General features: G+C 48.6%; 2 protein-coding genes and 1 long non-coding RNA gene across 3 annotated transcripts in view; 1 reads left to right on the top strand and 2 right to left on the bottom strand.

The window, feature by feature from the left end:
* Nucleotides 1-1,891, bottom strand: part of LOC111548459 (PNKD, MBL domain containing) — a 24,701-nt gene extending 22,810 nt beyond the window's left edge. The window contains exon 1 of the mRNA XM_023220925.3: nt 1,566-1,891. Within this exon, the coding sequence (XP_023076693.2) occupies nt 1,566-1,729 (164 nt within the window). The 5' untranslated portion in view covers nt 1,730-1,891. The remainder of the gene's footprint in view (nt 1-1,565) is intronic.
* A 4,462-nt stretch (nt 1,892-6,353) lies between these two features.
* Nucleotides 6,354-16,955, bottom strand: LOC111545693. Its single transcript, XM_023216715.1, has 4 exons — nt 16,853-16,955; nt 9,151-9,215; nt 8,361-8,481; nt 6,354-7,045 (listed from the first exon to the last, which is right to left on the bottom strand). The coding sequence occupies exons 1-4, from the start codon at nt 16,953-16,955 to the stop codon at nt 6,531-6,533; spliced, it is 804 nt and encodes a 267-aa protein (XP_023072483.1). The 3' UTR covers nt 6,354-6,530.
* A 95-nt stretch (nt 16,956-17,050) lies between these two features.
* LOC111548482 lies at nt 17,051-18,913 on the top strand. The gene is made up of 3 exons (XR_002733444.2): nt 17,051-17,384; nt 18,309-18,398; nt 18,671-18,913. It is a non-coding gene; the product is annotated as an uncharacterized LOC111548482 (long non-coding RNA).
* Nucleotides 18,914-19,306: the final 393 nt, after the last annotated feature.

The following is a 19,306-nucleotide window of genomic DNA, read 5'->3' as shown; positions in this document are numbered from 1 at the left end:
CAAAAAAAAAAAAAAAAAAAAAAAGAAAAGAAAAAAAATTATTTAGATACCTTCATATTTGGGGATTTTCTTTTTCTTTTTCCTGTTGCCCAGGCCTGAGTGAAATGGCGCGATCTCGGCTCACTGCAAACTCTGCCTCCCAGCTTTAAGCGATTCTTCTGCCTCAGCCTCCTGAGTAGCTGGGATTACAGGTGCTCACCACTGTGCCCAGGTAATGTTTGTATTTTTAGTAGAGATGGGGTTTCACCATGTTGGCCAGGCTGGTCTCGAACTCCTGACGTCAGGTGAGCCAGCCACCCACCTCAGCCTCCCAAAGTGTTGGGATTACAGGCGTGAGCCACCACGCCTGGCCTAAATATTTTTCAGTCTTATTATTTTAATGCAATATGCAGAGCAATGGTAACTTACTTGGCGCATTATCTAAACGGTGACCAAGGTTTAGGATATTAGAGAGATGTGAATGCTCCAAAAGGCACAAACACAAGATCCCCACCCCACCCTCCAGCACCATGTTTTTCTAGTTTTCCCGTCCACTGAAGCCTTTATATCTCGGCTTCTTAGACTGTGAGTGGAATCCTGGGCCTAAAGCTTCTGGGCATGTGGGTGGTCTGGGGAGGAGAGGGTGAGTTGCACAATGTCTGCTGGGAAGCTCAGGAAATTCCCAGGCGTAGGCTCTCCCCACAACCTGGCCTGTGGCCAGGGCTCTCACAGTTCCCATTCCCAACATTACTGTCCCTAAACTGGGGCTTGAGGTCCTGACCCTTGGCCAGGCCGGTAGTAGGAAGGAGACAGGGGCCCTCGAAGGCCTGTCTTCTTCCCTGCCTCTCAGCGTCCCTGGGGCTGAACAGTGCTTGCTAGTCACCACCCTCCCCTGGGGCCAGGAAGGAAGGGGTAGAGGGAGGCAGGAGGGCAGAGTGAGTGGGGGAGGGTCGAGGGAGGCAAATCACTGGAAAAGTGGGCAGAGTCAGTTGGGTCAGATTTCACAGCCTGGGGCTTCCACTAGGGCCAGGCTGTGGTTAGAAGGAAAGGGACATGCTGGAATCCAACAGGGTTGAGACCCTTGCTTGAGACAGAAGAACCTAACTTGACTGGTGAGAAGTTGGGTGCTGGGGAGTGGGACAAGGACATACGGAAGGAGTTGGCGGTTTTAAATGTCAGACGGTGGGAGGCATTCCTTCTCTCCGGCACTTGCCATCGGAGCCCGGGCATCTGCTGACCTTACCCCCGGACAGGGACGGTCTTTCCAGCCCTGGCTACTGCACTATCCTCCTGTCCAGCTTCCTGGTCTCCAGCCCCTTCTGTGGCACTTTTCTCCAGATGTTCTCTCACGCCTCCTTCCGTGGCCACCCTGGCCCGCCTCTCCGATCCTCCTTCCCCAGCTTATCCCAATTCTCCAGTCCCCCAACTCAGTGGCTTCTCCAGTCCGTCTCCTCGATCCCTCTTCCTTTAGACCAAGCCCCGTTCTAACCGCCACGCCCACCCCCAGCTCCGGCCCCCGCCTCCCAGTCCCCTCTCCCAGCGCGCCCGCCTCCCGAGCCCGCACGCTTCGGAACCCGGGCACTAACCCGATTCGGAAGAGCAGCCGCTGGCTGTGCCCCATGAGCAGGCCGCGGAGGCCCCGCCGCACTCGGCAGCCGCGGGGGCTCACAAGTAGGACGAGGACAAGGACGAGGACGAGCCAGCAGCCGGCGACCCACTGCCACGGCGCGGGCCAGCCCTGCCAAGCCATGCTGGGGGCAGGCGCGCGCCAGTCGGGCGGGGCTGGGTGTTGCTAGCCAACGGCCCGGCCCCGGCCCCCCGCAGGGAACCTGCCAGCAGGCTGGGGGCGTGGGGGCGTTGTGGCCCCGCCCCGCCCATTGACCTCCGCTTTGGACCCGCCCCCTCACCACCTCCAGCTGGGCGAGCACCCCGAAGGCCACCGGCTTGCGGGGCGGCCTGGCTCCGCCCCCGGCTGGCGGCCAGGAGGCGGGGACGCAGCGGGCCGCGAGCCTACGCTGATCGGGGTCCACAGTAGCCTGAGCCCTGGGAGGGGATCAGAGCTCGTAGCTCGCCCCGCCCGCCTCCGCGTCCAGGGCACTGCTACAGTTTCTCAGGGGGCAGAAACCTGAGAGATCATCTGGGTCAGCTGCCATTCATGGATTTATTCATTCGCCGAATTACTTTTCTAGCTTCTCCTATGTACTTGGCACTTTGCCAGGCTCTGAGGAGGATGCAAAGGTCAAAGGCACAGCGTCTGCATTCCTGAAGCCCACAGTCCGGAATCCAGTGAGGAAACGAACCAAATAAGCAAGCAAACAAAATTATATCTGTTTATGCACACACATATGCGCGTGATAAATTGTGAAAGGAAGTCAAGGAGGGGGCAATGATATGGAGCACAGAGAGGGCCAGCTTAGATGGGGAGGGCCTCCCCAGCAGATGACATTTAAGTCCTGCCCTGAAGGATAGGAAGAGGCCACACAAGCTCTGGGGGAGCAACATGACCTAGGATATGTAGCCGTCGGTGGCACAGGGGGGCCTAGGGCTGGGGCATTCCCACTCCCAAACCCAGGGCGATTTCCACATCACCGTTCCCAGCTCCCTCACTGCTGCCCTCCTGATGGATTCTAGAAGTTGTTAAGGTGCCTGGAATGCTAGTAGGTGTGAGGGCATGCGTGGTGGTGGTGAAATCTACAAATTTAGGCACAGGAGCCAGGGCTGGGCTCATTTTGGCTCCAGCCCTAGCTCTGGCCCAGGACAGGAAGGGAAGGAAATGCTCTAAAGAGTCAAGCTCAGCCAGGCTCGCTGGCTCACGCCTGTAATCCCAGCACTTTGGGAGGCCAAGGAGGCAGGGGGGCGGATCACCTGAGGTCGGGAGTTTGAGACCAGCTTGACCAACATGGAGAAACCCCGTCTTTACTAAAAATACAAAATTACCTGGGCATGGTGGCACCTGCCTGTAATCCTAGCTACTCGGGAGGCTGAGGCAGGGCACTTGAAACCAGGAGGCAGAAGTTGCAGTGAGTCGAGATCGTGACATGGCACTCCAGCCTGGGCAACAAGAGCAAGACTCTGGCTCAAAAAAAAAAAAGAGTCAAGGTCAGGCGGGAGTGGTGGCTCACGCCTTTAATGCCAGCACTTTGGGAGGCTGAGGCGGGCGTTTTGCTAGGTCAGGAGATTGAGACCATTCTGGCTAACACGGCGAAACCCTGTCTCTACTAAAAATACAAAAAATTAGCCTGGCATGGTGGCGGGCGCCTGTAGTCCCAGCTACTTGGGAGGCTGAGGCAGGAGAATCGCTTGAACCTGGGAGGCGGAGGTTGCAGTGAGCCAAGATCGTGCCACTGCACTCCAGCCTAGGTGACAGGGCGAGACCCGTCTCAAAAAACAAACGAACAAACAAAACAAGTCAAGCTTACCTCTGATGCTGCTGGGAGGTGCTTGGAGGGAGATTGGTGAGGAATATGTTAAATTATCTTCAAAGTGAATTGTAATTCCAACACCTGAATCTAGGTTTAATCCAGAAAACCCAGACAGACATGGAGTTTCTCCTATGTGGGTACAGCTTGTGGGACAGAGCCTATGGCCTGCTCCCTCCCTGTCTCCTTGCCTGTAATTAGGCTGCTTCTCAGTGCCTGGCATATAAAGGGCTGGTACCGCAGAGGAGGCAGAGGAGAGGGAAAACTAATAAGCCAATTTGCAAATGGCCCTTGTAAGATGCAGGAGTTTGCGTCTCCAAGTCTGTGTCTGTACATGCAAAGTGAAGGATCATGGGACATCATCAAAAGTCATTGTGCACACACCTTTCTGCAGGTAAGGCTGTGCCAAGTAAGGCTGTGCCAGGCATTCTGTCGAGAAATTAAAATGCAGTCCTGTAATCTGAAACAGGAAATGCATGCTCAAGCATGAGCTTGCAGAGAACGTAGAGATGACCAAATTCTAAATCTCAAGCCACACAATTAACAAGATTATAGACAATAAATCCAAGATACGTTTGATGAAGTATATGGAGTCAAGGCGGGACTGGGATAAGGAGTGAGGGTATGTGTTTTCGGGGACTCATGCAGGCCCAGGGAGCCATAACTCTACCCTTAGACTGTTCTGGAAGACTTCCAATGTCTGCTGCAAGTTGGCTTTAGTTTCACCTCCTTTGCCATAAGAATCTTCTATCCCATTCAGGCTAATGCCTTATTATTACCCCTCTCCTGCACTTTATACCCTAGAATACCTAACTACTTACAGGTGCCTGGACCTACCATATTGTTTCACACCCCCATGCCTTTGCACATGCTGTGCCTTCTGCGTGGAGTGCCATTTATCCTTTGTTCCCCAAAGACTCGGATTGGGTGTGGTCTCTCCAAGAAATCTCTTCTTGAACCCTCCTAGCTCCTTCATGGGCTTAAGCATGTCCCCTTTTGTGCCAACTCTGGGTCATATTCATACTTTTTTTAAAAAATAGAGACAGGGTCTCACTCTGTCACTCAGGCTGGGTGCAGTGGCACGATCATAGCTCACTGCAGCCTCAAACTCCAGGGCTCAAACAATCCTACCGCTTCAGCGTCCTGGGTAGTTGGAACACCAGGCATGAGCCACGGGCACTGGCCTGTATATTTTCAAATAGCTAGAAGAGCAGACTTTGAATGTTGCCAGCACAGAGAAATGATCAATGTGTGGGGTGATGGATATGCTAATTACCTTGATTTGATCATTATGCATTATATACATGTATCAAACTATCACACTGTGCCCCATAAATATGTACAACTATTATGTGTCAATTAAAAATAGTAATAAAAGCAAAAAAGAGTAGGGCCAAGGATTTAATTTATTACTCTCCAGTGTCTGCCATGGTGCCAGGTACATATTAAATACTCACAAACGTTCTTTGAAAATGTCAAACTCCTAACCATATCCCACAAAGCCCCTGCTTGACAGGGCCCAGCCTGTCTCTTCAACCTCCTCAGATGCCTTTCCCTTGTCACCACGGACCAGTCACACTTCCTCAAATGTGCCACTGTCATTCCCACCTCAGGGCCTTTGCCCATGCTCCCTCCCCTTAGAACACTCCTTCCCCAGTTCTCTGAATTGGAGGCAGCTTCTTAGCTGTTGGGTGTCAGCTCAAACGCCAACCCCTCCATGTGGAAATAACTGTATCTTGAGCTGAGTGCTGGCTACATGGCCTATGCCAGTGGCTTTCAACAGGGGCGATTTTGCCTCACGGAAGATATATGGCAATGTCTGGGAACATTTTTGATGGTCACAACTGGGTGGGGAGGAGTGTTACTGACATTTAGTGGGTAGAGGCCAGGGATGCTGCTAAACATCCTATAATATACAAGACAGGGCCGGGCGCGATAGCTCACGCCTGTAATCCCAGTACTTCGGGAGGCCGAGGTGGGTGGATCACAAGGTCAGGAGTTCGAGACCAGCCTGACCAACATAGTGAAACACTGTCTCTACTAAAAATACAAAAATAAGCCAAGTGTGGTGGCGGGCGCCTGTAATCCCAGATACTCAGGAGACTGAGACAGGAGAACCACTTGAACCCAGGAGGCAGAGGTTGCAGTGAGCCAAGATCATGCCACCGCACTCCAGCCTGGATGACAGAACGAAGCTCCGACTCAAAAAAAAAAAAAAAAAAACAAGACAGTCCCCAGGACAAATGGCCCCAATGTCTGCAGTACAGAGGTTGAGAGGTTGAGAAACTCTGACATACACAAATTGAAAAACTCACCAAGTTGTACATTAAAGATTTGTGCACGGCTGGGCACAGTGGCTCACGCCTGTAATCCCAACACTTTGGAAGGCTGAGGAGGGCAGATGACAAGGTCAGGAGTTTGAGACCAGCCTGACCAACATAGTGAAACCCGGTCTCTACTGAAAATACAAAAATTAGCTGGGTGTGGTGGCACATGCCTGTTGTCTCAGCTACTCGGGAGGCTGAGGCAGGAGAGTCATTTGAACCCGGAAGGTGGAGGTTGCAGTGAACCAAGATTGCACCATTGCACTCCAGCCTGGGTGACAGAGCGAGACTCTGTCTCAAAAAGAAAAAAAATTTTGTGCACTTTACCATACATAAGTTATACATCAAGTTAATCAAATGAAAGAAAAAATGTTACCCCCTCTATGAGGCCTTTGCTAACCACCTCCTCACTCTCTATTACTAATATTATTGTGCTTACATCCTTCACTTTCATAGCACTTTTCACAATGTGATGTTATTTTGTGGATGTTTTCTGTTACTCCCACTGGAATGTTAGCCCCATGAAGCCCCATGGAGGGACCTGTGTTGGCATCACTGTATTCCCAGTGGCCCAGAGCAGGTGTTCAGTTAAGTATCTGCTGAATCAGTGAGTGAATGATAGAAACAAGGCATGGATGAATGACAATTTATGTTTTGCCACCAAGCACTGTGACTGTCAGGAGACTGGAGCCCTCTTGTTCTGACTAGTGTGCTCAGGGCCCACAGGAGAGCTGTACAGAAGCCAAACCCCACTCCGAAGGGTGGATCATGTAAAGGAGTCAGAACAAGCTCGGTGGTGGCAGGCTCTTCATAATATTACAGGAAGCTGCAGGAGAGCCACGGCTGAAGAACCCATGCACTCCAGGGCTTTGGCTGTGACCCCTCCCCCGAGCAGCTTGGGGGGCACTGCCAAGGCTAAAGTTTGCCTCTGCCACTCTCTTAGGAGAGACACCTTCATAACCCGAGTCGGGTGCCTGGCAGTCATGCAGGTCTGGCCTGTGATGTGGGTTCCGGGGTTGGGTGGGGGTTCTTGTGTCTCCTCCTTGTTCCACCTGTCATCCCGGGCTGCCTGTCCCTGGTGTCTGAATCTTGCCTTCCCTACTGGCCTGGGAAGTTCCCTTAGAATGGAGAGCCTGCCTCCATCATTGCACCGTGGCTCAAGCTTGATGACTGGTGCTTGGTTGGCCTTCAGGAAATCACTGATGATGATGATGATGATGATGATGATGACAACGACGACGGTGATGATGACGAAACAATCATGAAGATGCTGAGATGGTTGGAGCTGCTTAAATGTTAGAGAAAAGAGACATCTTGTTGGACCTGGGTGGAGAAATTAGTTCAGTTTAGAAAAGTGAACCCAGCACTTTGGGAGGCCGAGATGGGCGGATCACGAGGTCAGGAGATCGAGACCATCCTGGCTAACCCGGTGAAACCCCGTCTCTACTAAAAAATACAAAAAATTAGCCGGGCGAGGTGGCGGGCGCCTGTAGTCCCAGCTACTTGGGAGGCTGAGGCAGGAGAATGGCGTAAACCCGGGAGGCGGAGCTTGCAGTGAGCTGAGATCCGGCCACTGCACTCCAGCCCGGGCGACAGAGCGAGACTCCGACTCAAAAAAAAAAAAAAAAAAGAAAAGTGAACCCAAAGCAGAAGTGGTGACTGGGATAATCTGGCCTCTGCTTAGCCCAGTGCATCCCCTCATCTGTCATCCCCAACCAAAGCTCAATTTCCCTCGTGGACCATTTTCTCATGGACTCCTCTCTGAGCCATTCTGCTGTACTCTGCGGAACCCTGGTTTGTTCAGAAACAAATCCTCCCCCAACGTCCTCTGCCTTCTCACAGAGCTCTCAGCCTGTCTGGACTGAATATGATCCCTGTCTTCTATTCCCTCCCTTCTCTCTAACTGCCCTGCCTTCTGCAGTAGAAATCTTTAGTCTCACATTGTCTCCAGGTTGGAAAGGGATGCACTAGTAATAGTCCAGGCCAAGGTCATTCCTCTCCCTGACTCATGTACAAACTTCTTTCCACCCCTCCTCATCAGTCCCATACACTGATCCTGCCCAGGCTCTCTAAGGATTTCAACACCTGTTTTTAGTTTTCCTGCTTGATTCCTGCCATCAGGTAATTCCAACAAGCATGGCTCACTCAACATCATAGCGTGGCAGTTTTCAAGTGTTAGGGAGCCTAAGAACCACTCAGGGAGCTCGTCAAAATACAGAATGCTGGGTCCCTCCCCCAGAGATTCAGACTTAGTAGGTTTGGCTGGGGCCCAAGAGTGTGCATTTCACATGGGTGATTCTGAACTCTGCCTTGACCTCAGTTCCTGACTTCAATCCCAATGCCTTCAACATAATTCAGCAGCTTGCTCACATGGCCACACCCTAGGTTCACCTGAAACTTCTCTGCCTCTGAGAACCTAAATTCCAACGTCCTTTTCCCTGATCCCCTCTCATCCCCAGTACACATGGGCCTCCAATTCCAGCACCTCAGGCAGTTTGTTTTCTTCCAGCCCTTCAGCCCCTCTTGCACCCATATTTGAACTTAGGCTCAATCCCTTGAACTACTTACCACCTGTCAGCTTCCTGACCCTCTGACCCCGTTGCCCCCCCAGCCTTAGCCTACCAACCTTCAGACCTACCTGAACCAACCTGACAGTCTCCTACCTCACGGACAGGGCTGAAGAAAACTGCTGTACCACATGGCTCAGGGCTGCTATGGTTCAGGCCATCCCAAGCCCCTGACACCAATGCTTGGCAGTTCTATTTTGCTGAGGCCGCATCTCATCTGCAGTTGTTATTCCAAACCTCAAGCCGCAATGTCATTTCCTTTACTTTCAGCAAATATCCTTCTTAGAGAAAACAATTTGTGTGACTACCCAACCCTCTACAAATTTTGCAATTTTCCTCAGCCTAAGAGCAAATTCCAGTATCTCCTTGCCTTAAAAACTTCCCGGCCGGGCACAGTGGCTCACGCCTGTAATCCCAGCACTTTGGGAGGCCAAGGCAGGCGGATTGCCTGAGCTCAGGAGTTCGAAATCTGCCTGGGCAACAAGGTGAAACCCTGTCTCTACTAAAAATACAAAAAATTAGCTGGGTGTGGTGGTGGGCACCTGTAATCCCAGCTACTCGGGAAGCTGAGGCAGGAGAATCGCTTGAACCTGGGAGGCGGAGGTTGCAGTGAGCCGAGATTGTGCCACTGCACTCCAGCCTGGGTGACAGAGCGAGACTCTGTCTCAAAAAAAAAAAAAAAAAAGAAAGAAAAAGAAAAAAAACAAGAAAAAAACTTCCCTTGACCTTGTACCGTTTTCTAGACTCCGTTCTGCCTTTATCTCAACACAATCCAGTTTCCTGAAAGGCTGTCTCCAAAGGTGTGGTAGATGGCATTTCGGTTTCGAGTTCTTCATCTCTCGCTATAAATACACTGTTCACCCCGTGACTGTGCACCACTTCAATGGAGGCGAGGTATATTTTCCCACGCCACTGATGTTGCTGGTCTAAGGGAGAGGAAAGGCAGGTGGAGCCACCTGGATCCCACTCACAGCTTGGAAGTCATCCCAGCCCAGCAGAGCCCAAGCTAGATCAGCTGAAGCTCAGCCTGCCCACAGATGCATGAGCGAGATACATGCTTATGGTTGCAGGCTTCTCAGTTTTGAATTGGCTTCTTATGCAGCATTAGTGCAATAATAGTTAACAGTGACAGAGAGAAACAGAATATTAATGATGCTGGAAAGACATGATGGATGAGTGATTAGCTATTTACAAAAGAGCAATTTATACTTGTGCCTCACGGAATCTACCAAAATAAATTCTACCTGAATTAAAGGGTTAAGGATATAAAATTAAACCACAGAAAATTAGAAGAACATGAAAGACATGTTAAATCTGGATTGCAGAGGATTTTCTAAAGCTAAAAATAACAAATGCATCATCTAATTTTCCTTAATAGGCATATATAATTCTTAAAGGCATTTATTATTCCTATTATTCCTTAAGGGCATACATTATTCAGAAAAAAGAAACAGAAGACCTAACAAGGGAAATAATTACTGTTTTAGTTACTTGAAATCAAAAACCTTGGCTGGGCACCATGGCTCATGCCTGGAATCCCAGGACTTTGGGAGGCCGAGGCGGGCGGATCACGAGGTCAGAGATCGAAACCATCCTGGTCAACATGGTGAAACCCCATCTCTAATAAAAATACAAAAATTAGCTGGGCATTGGGCGTGCCTGTAGTCCCAGCTACTTGGGAGGCTGAGGCAGGAGAATCGCTTGAACCCAGGAGGCAGAAGTCGCAGTGAGCTGAGATCATGCCACTGCACTCCAGCCTGACGACAGAGTCAGACATCATCTCAAAAAAAAAAAAAAAAAAAAAAGAAAGAAAGAAAACCTTGGCCGGGCATAGTGGCTCATGCCTGGAATCCCAGCACTCTGGGAGGCTGAGGCAGGTGGATCACTTGAGGCCAGGAGTTTAAGGCCAGCCTGTCCAAAGTGGTGAAACCCCGTCTCTACTAAAAATACAAAAATTAGCTGGGCATGGTGGCAGGTGTCTGTAATCCTAGCTACTCAGGCACTGAGGCACAAGAATCGCTTGAACCCAGGAGGTAGAGGTTCCAGTGAGCCAAGATCGCCCTGTAGCACTCCAGCCTGGGCGACAGAGTGAGATTCTCTCAAAAAGAAAAAAAAGGAACTTAAATATACTTGATCTTAGCCAAAAGGCCAAGGAGTGATTACAGACCTTAAATAAATGTGACAAACATGATGACCTCAATTAATAAATGGATAAATGGCTAATAAATATGAAAAAATGTGAAAACTCAAAAGAATCAAGAAAATCCAAGTATAGCCAGGCATGGTGGCTAACTTGCACCCAAAGTACAAGTAACCCCAGCACTTTGGGAGGCTGAGGTGGGAGGATCGCTTGAGCCCAGGAGTTCCAGACCAGCCTGGGCAACATAGGGAGACCTCATCTCTACAAAAAAATTAAAAAATCAGCCAGACTTGGTGGTGCACGCCTGTGCTGCCAGCTGCTCAGGAGGCTGAGGTAGGAGAATCGCTTGAACCCGGGAGGCAGAGGTTGCGGTGAGCTGAGATTGCGCCATTGTACCCCGGTCTCAAGAGCAAAACTCCAGCAACAAGAGTGAAACTCCATCTCAAAAAAAAAAAAAAAAGAAACTGCAGTTAAACAATGAGATTTGATTTTCACTTAACCAAAACGCCAATATTAAAAACAAGAATAAAATCCTGAAGTTCTAAGAATATGGGAAGGTGAGTATTCATACATTTTTTGTGGGGGCATCAAATTTGTATAATTTTCTGGAAAGCAATTACCAATATGCATCAAGGCCTTAAAAATGTTCATATCTGTTTACTTAGTAATTCTGTTCTAGGAATCAGCCCAAAAGATAGAATCTGAAATGTACTCCAGGGTTACTGGTAATGATGCAACTCTACAAACAACCTAGAGGTCCTGCAACAAAAGTTAGGTTCTGTGGAACTCGGTGTTCCTTTTAAATGGTGTTTAAATTAGAAATCAGTGCAGTGCGTGATCTTGAATTGGATCCTGGACTAGAAAAAAAGACACTGGGGAACAACTGTCAATATCAATAAAGATTATAGGTAGGTTATTAAAATTGCATCAAGGCTGGGCTCGGTGGCTCACGCCTGTACTCCCAGTACTTTGGGAGGCTGAGGCAGGTGGATCATCTGAGGTCAGGAGTTCGAGACAAGCCTGACCGATATAGTGAAACCACGTCTCTACTAAAAATACAAAAATTAGCCGGGCATGGTGGTGTGCACCTGTAGTCCCAGCTACTTGGGAGGCTGAGACGGGAGAGTTGCTTGAACCCGGGAGATGGAGGTTGCAGTGAGCCAAGATCAGGCCACTGCACTCCAGCCTGCAGCCAGGGCGACAGAGTGAAACTCTGTCTCAAAAAAAAAAAAAAAAAAAATTGTATGAAGGTTAATTTCCTGGTAGTTAAGTAATATGTGAACATTTGTATCAAGGTTAATTTCCTGGTAGTTGATATTTGGGGAAGCTGGGGGGCAGGTATGAGATCTCTTTATACATTTTCACAAATATTTTGTAAATCTGAAATTACCTAAAAAAAAAAAGTAAAAAAAAAAAATAGAACACATACGAAGAGAATAATGCTTATACATTGATAGAGGGGTTTTGTTGTTGTTGTTTTTGTTTGTTTTTTTAAGGTGGAGTCTCACTCTGTCACCCAGGCTGGAGTGCAGTGGTAAGATCTAGGCTCACTACAACTTCTGCCTCCTGGGTTCAAGCGATTCTTGTGCCTCAGCCTCCCAAGTAGCTGGGACTACAGGTGCACACCCCCATACCTGGCTAATTTTTATAATTTTAGTAGGGATGGAATTTCACCATGTTGGCAAGGCTGGTCTCGGACTTCTGAGCTCAGGTGATCCACCCACCTTGGCCTTCCAGAGTGCTGGGATTACAGGCATGAGCCATCTCTCCTGGCCCAGGTTTTTTTTTTTTTTTCAAACAACATGGGTGTGGCAGATCCTGTTGGTCAATACCCATTCTCCACCTTTTCCCCTTGTTAACCCTTATTTTGCCCACTCTCTTCTGAACAGCCATAGCCTTCAAGTGAGTTCCTCCCCAGCCCTGATGGGTGGATCTTGCTTGGTCCATGCCAAGCTATTAGTTAGACCCAGGAATGTAATGTAATTCTTGCTATCAGACAGTAATAGCAAATATTTATATAGTACAAATCACAGGCAAGGCACTGTTCTAAGTGCTTTACATAGATTAACCCTCAGCTCTCACAACAAATGCAATTATATTTGCCATTACATGTGGGGAAAAGAAAGAGAGATCAGATTGTTACTGTGTCTATGTAGAAAAGGAAGACATAAGAAACTCCATTTTGATCTGTACTAAGAAAAATTGTTTCTGCTTTGAGATTCTGTTAACCTGTAACTTTAGCTCCAACCCTGTGCTCACAGAAACATGTGCCGTAATGAATCAAGGTTTAATGGACTTAGGGCTGTGCAGGATGTGCCTGGTTAACAATATGTTTGCAGGCAGTATGCTTGGTAAAAGTCATCGCCATTCTCCATTCTCGATTAAGCGGGGACACAATGCACTGTGGAAAGCCGCAGGGACCTCTGCCCAAGAAAGCCTGGGTATTGTCGAAGCAAGGTTCCCCCTCCCCACTCCCCCCCACACCCCCCAGACAGCCTGAGATATGGCCTCATGGGAAAGGAAAGACCTTACCATCCCCCAATCCCCCAGCCCGACACGACACCCATAAAGGGTCTGTGCTAAGGAAGAGTAGTGAAACAGGGAGGCCTCTTTGCAGTTGAGATAAGAGGAAGGTTTCTGTCTCCTCCTCGTCCCTGGGAATGGAATGTCTCGGTGTAAAGCTGACCATTCCCATTCGTTCTATTCTGAGATAGGAGAAAACCGCCCTGTGGCTAGAGGCGAGATATGCTGGCAGCAATACTGCTCTGTCGCTCTTTGCTACACTGAGATGTTTGGGTAAAGAGAAACATAAATCTAGCCTACATGCACATCCTGGCACAGTACCTTTCCTTGAACTTACTCATGATACAGATTCCTTTGCTCACATGTTTCCCTGCTGACCTTCTCCCCACCTGTTGCCTGCTACACTCCCCTCACTAAGATAGTAAAAATAATAATCAATAAATACTGAGGGAACTCAGAGGCCGGTGCTGGTGCGGGTCCTCTGTATGCTGAGCGCTGGTCCCCTGGACCCACTGTACTTTCTCCATACTTTGTCTCTGTGTCTTATTTCTTTTCTCAGTCTCTTGTCCCACCTGACGAGAAATACCCACAGGTGTGGAGGGGCTGGTCCCCTTCAATTACACAGATAGGAACCCTGAAGTCCTGAGATCAGATCAATGGCTCCAGGTCACACAGCTGATTAGATGGTGAGGCAAATAGGCTGGAGGCCTTCTAGGAAGGTTCTCCTTGCTCTTAAAAAGGGATGTACAATCATGTGTTACTTAAGGACAGGGATACATTCTGAGAAATGCGTCAGGTGATTTTGTAGTTGTGCAAACATCACAGTGTGTACTTACACAAACCTAGGTTGATTGGTCTAGCCTGTTGCTCCTAGACCACAAACCTGCACAGCATGTTACTGTACTGAATGCTGTAGGCAATTATAACACAATAGCAAATATTGTGCATCTAAATCTAGAAAAGGTGCTGTAACATGGGGCACATGGTGGCTCACACCTGTAATCCCAGCACTTTGGGAGGCCGAGGCGGGCAGATCACCTGAGGTCAGGAATTGGAGACCAGCCTGACCAACATGGTGAAACCCCGTCTCTACTAAAAATACAAAAAATAGCCAGGCGTGGCGGCACGCACCTGTAACCCCAGGTACTCAGGAGGCTGAGGCAGGAGAATCACTTGAACCCGGGAGGCGGAGGTTGCAGTGAGCCGAGATTGTGCCACTGTACTCCAGCCCGGGCGACATGGGGAGACTACCCCTCAAAAAAAAAAGCAGTAATCTCATGGGACCATTGTTGTACATGTGGTCCGCCGCTGATTAAAACATTGTTATGTAGGCCAGGCACGGTGGCTCACACCTGTAATCCCAACACTTTCGGAGGTCGAGGCAGGTGGACCACAAGATCAGGAGTTTGAGACCAGCCTGGCCAATATGGTGAAACCCCATCTCTACTAAACATACCAAAAAATTAGCCAGGTGTGGTGGCACATGCCTGTAATCCCAGCTACTTGGGAGGCTGAAGAGGAGAATTGCTTGAATCCGGGAGGTGGAGGTTTCAGTGAGCCGAGATCCCGCCACTACACTCCAGCCTGGCGACAGAGCGAGACTCCGTCTCAAAAAAACAAAACAAAACAACAAAAGCATTGCTATGTGGCACATGGCTGTAACAGGGCTATTTTCTTGCTTCAAGATGCCGTCACATGCCTACGATGCTGGAACCACAGCCACCATCTTGGACTGCTGGGGAGCAGTTTAGGAGGATATGCCAGCACCTGAGGATGGCACAGCAGAAGTGATGGAGACCTCACTGAGCCCCTGAATTAGCCAATCCTGGAATTACTCTGCTCTGGGCTTCTTGTTACTTATAATTTAAGCCACTTTCAGTTGGGTTTTCTTTTTTTTTTTTTTTTTTTTTTTTTTTTTTTATTTTTATATATAGTCTCACTTTGTCGCCAGGCTGGAGTGCAATGTCGCGATCTTGGCTCACCACAACCTCCGCCTCCCAGGTTCAAGCGATTCTCCTGCCCCAGCCTCCTGAGTAGCTGGGATTACAGGCATGCGCCACCACGCCCGGCTAATTTTTTGTATTTTTAGTAGAGATGGGGTCTCACCATGTTGGCCAGGCTGATCTCAAACTCCTGATGTCAAATGATCCACCCTCCTTGGCCTCCCAAAGTGCTGGGATTATAGGCTGAGCCACTGCACCTGGCCTCAGTTGGGTTTTCTGACACCTGCAGCCAAGAGCATCCAAACTAGTACTTCGGGTAAATTTTATATTTTCCCATAAAACTGGAGGCTGGTGTGCTGGCCATGCCCGTAACTCTGGGAGGCCAAGGGGGCAGATCACTTGAGGTCAGGAGTTCCAGACCAACCTGGCCAACATAGCAAAACCCCATTTCTTTTTTTCTTTTTTCTTTCTTTCTTTTCTTTTCTTTTCTTTTTTTTTTTTTTTTTTTTGAGACACAGCCTCTCTCTGTTGCCCAGGCTAGAGTGCAGTGACATGATCTTGGCTCACTGCAATCTCTGGCTCCTGGGTTCAAGCAATTCTCCTGCCTCAGCCTCCCTAGTAGCTGGGACTACAGGCAGGCACCACCACACCTGGCTAATTTTTTTTGTATTTTTAGTAGAAACAGGTTTCATCATGTTGGCTGAGCTGGTCTTGGCCACCACACCTGGCTGTGAAACCCTATTTGTACAAAAAATAAGACAATTAGCTGAACGTGGTGGCGGATGCCTGTAGTCCCAGCTACTTGGGAGGCCGTGGTGGGAGGATCTCTTATTTTATTTTATTTTATTTTTATTTAAATAGAGACAGGGTCTCACTATGTTGCCCATGCTGGTCTCGAATGATCTCTTGATCCCGGAGGTCAGGATTGCAGTGAGCCATGATTGCGCCACTGTACTCTGTCTCAGAAAAAGGAAGGAAGGAAGGAGAAAGAAAGAAAGAAAAAAAGAAAAAAAAGAAAAAAGAAACGAAAAGAAAAGAAGTTGAGAAGGTGGGGCACGGTGGCTCATTCCTGTAATCCCAGCACTTTGGGAGGTTGAGGCAGGCAGATCCCCTCAGGTCAGGAGTTCGAGACCAGCCTGACCAACATGGTGAAACCCTGTCTCTACTAAAAATACAAAAATTAGCTGGGGATGGTGGCGGCTCCTGTAATCCCAGCTACTCATGAGGCTGAGGCAGGAGAATCGCTTGAACCCAGGAGGCAGAGGTTGCAGTGAGCCGAGATCGTGCCATTGCACTCCAGCCTGGGTGACAGAGCGAGACTCTGTCTAAAAAAAAAAAAAAGAAAAGAAAAGAAAAGAAAGTAGTGGAGAAAAAAATAGGACACAAAACTGGGTAAATTTTGAATAACTGATATGATATGATTGCACCTCTGTAAACAAAAATGGATTAAGAAAAATCTAAGGCTGGGCGCGGTGGCTCATGCCTGTAATCCCAGCACTTTGGGAGGCCGAGGCAGGCAGATCACAAGGTTAGGAGTTTGAGAACAGCCTGGCCAATATAGTGAAACCCCATCTCTAACTAAAAATACAGAAATTAGGTGGGTGTAGTGGCAAGTGCCTGAATCATCCCAGCTACTCAGGAGGCTGAGGCAGGAAAATCACTTGAATCCGAGAGGCAGAGGTTTCAGTGAGCCGAGCTGAGATCGTGCCACTGCACTCCAGCCTGGGCGACAGAGCACGCTGTTGTCTCAAATGGATTAAAAAAAAAAAAAAAAAATCTAAAATGCTTCCAGTCATAATCTTTGGTTGATTGACTCATGGTGTACCATTTGTTTATTTTTGTGTGTGTGCTTTTAAAATATTTTCTGGTCCTCTATAATGAAAACATATTAGTATTTTAATTTTTTAAATTATTATTTTATTAAAACAAAGAAAGTAGTCCTCTCTGCTGTCCTTACCTTTCACTTCACGTCCATTCTCAGGCCACTCAACTGGACCCCTGCCTGTACTGCTCCATCCTAAGTTGGTGCTGTCCCCTTGAAAGTCAAACCCATTTGTCATTGTTCAGCCCTTATCACTGATCCTCTGGGTGGCAGCTATGACAATGGAGCATGCCTTTTTCCTCTACCTTTCCTGCCACAGTTTCTCTGGCTCTCCTTTCCCCTCTCTGACAAGCTCCCCTTCTGCTCTAAATTTTAGCTCTAAATTCACCACTTACAGGCTACCACCTGTATACTCATTACTTTAAAGGAGAAATGTCCACGAAAGCCTCTCTTGGATGCCCCACAGTAGGGGTCCCCAGCCACTTCCCTCCAACCCTACACCAGTCCTTGGTCTGTTAGGAACTGGGCCACACCACAGGAGGATGGGCAAAGCTGTACCTCTGCATCGCTTGCATTACCCTCTGAGCTCCGCCTCCTGTCAGATCAGCAGCAGCATTAGATCCTTATAGGAGCTCGCACCCTATCGTGAACTGTGCATGTGAAGGAGGTAGGTTACATGTTCCTTATGAGAATCTAATGCCTGATGATCTGTCACTGTCTCCCATCAACCCCAGATGGGACCATCTAGCTGCTGGAAAACAAGCTCAGGGCTCCCCCTGATTGTACATTATGGTGAGTTGTATAATTATTTTATTATATATTATAATGTAGTAATAATAGAAATCAAGTGCACAATAAATGTAATGCGCTTGAATCATCCCGAACCCCCCTAATCCCCTCCCTCCCCAAGTCCCTGGAAAAACTGTCTTCCACGAAATTGGTCCCTGGTGCCAAAAAGGCTGGGGACTGCTGCCCCACCGGATCTTTAACTTGATTTGTCCAAAGCTACTTCCTCATCCTCATGTGACCCCAACCCTCTCCTTCAGGTCCCCCAACTTGCCAGATGGTATCATCTGTGTTGCCAGATGATTTTGCCCAACTGTAAACGAATATTATTGTTCTGTGCATGTTTAAGGCAGCTTAGGTTAGGCTATGATGTTTGGTAGGTTTAGGTGTATTTAATGCATTTTCCACTTAGGATATTTTCAATGTAGGATGAGTTTATTGGGATGTAACCCCTCTATAAGTTAAGAAGCATCTGTGTTTGTCAAATGACCAAATGAACCAATTCTGAGACCTAGTTCCTGGGCGAGGGCATCTCTTAGGCCTAGGTAATGACTTGCCCACTTCATTGCACACATGTCTCTGTGATAGTCCTTAGGCTGTGCAGTAATTCCTGGGGCTGCCCCTGTAACACTTCAAGTGCCTTATGGTTAAGGAGGGTGAATTGTGGGGGAGGGAGTGGAATCGGGGTTGGGGGTTGTGTGCTAGACTTGGAATGACCAGCTTAGAACCCTGGCTCCACTAGGAACTCTGCACCTTGGGGCATGTTCTTAATCTACTCAAATCTCATTCTGTTTCTCTCCACAAGGGACTGGTAATTTGCATGGAGCTACTCTGAGGATTAACCGTGATTACCCAGCGAAAGGACACCTTGCCTGGTGTACCTGGGCCGTCTCAGGTACTCCATACATGTTCCTTGATGTTACTGATCTCATTCTTGCAACATCAGCATCTGTCCTGGTGGGTGCTCAAGTAAATATTTTATGAATGAATGATAAGAGGGTGTGATCTTTGCCTCCATTTCCCATTGCATCATCCCAAATCAGGCCCTTGGGTCCTCATGCCTGGCCCATTGCAGGTACCTGCGGCCCCTAGCCATCAGTTTCAAGCAGGGGCTCCCCCTGCTCAAAGCCAGTGTCTACACAATCAAATTTGCATCCCTTGTTTTAGCGACACAGTCTCAGCCCAGTTCTCTAGTGTGTGGCGTTCCTGCTGCTCCCCTCCACATGCGTCCTGTCTGCCAGCCTGCCCAGATCACTGTCCTGGATTTCTGCCCCATGCCACCCAGAGAAATCCTTTCAGGCAGCTTCCTCAAGATACCAGGTACCTTCCAGCCCTACCATGCCCCTGGGGATGTGATACCCTCCCAGGAGTAACCATAACTAATGAAGGTCCAATTCTCAATTTGGGGAGTCTGGCAGCTCTTGAGGGAGGAGGGAGGAGGGAGGAGGGATGGGAGTGAGTTCGGTTTTTAAGAAGGCTGATAATGTCTTTCCTTTGAGTACAGTTTCCTTAAGGCTAAAAATAAATTCAACCTCCTCTTTGAAGACTTTTCTGATTACCACAATTATTTGCATTGCCTGGTCACTGCTCTATCTCCAGACCCTGGAAAAAATGTCATTTCACAGCCGAACAGAAACGAATGGTTTGGCTATGGTGGGGGCGGGAGGGGGCACACCCAGGGGGCACACCTGGGGGAGCCACGGCCTTTCCTTTACAAGACTGTGATCTCTAGGCTGGGGGTGGTGGCTCACGCTTGTAATCCCAGCACTTTGGAAGTCCAAGGCAGGATGATGGATTGGAGAA

The sequence above is a fragment of the Piliocolobus tephrosceles genome, chromosome 11, assembly GCF_002776525.5.
Source record: "Piliocolobus tephrosceles isolate RC106 chromosome 11, ASM277652v3, whole genome shotgun sequence".
Lineage (NCBI taxonomy): Eukaryota > Metazoa > Chordata > Mammalia > Primates > Cercopithecidae > Piliocolobus > Piliocolobus tephrosceles.
The sequence above is the reverse complement of the archived record's forward strand: the minus strand, read 5'-3'. Positions and strand labels throughout refer to the sequence as shown.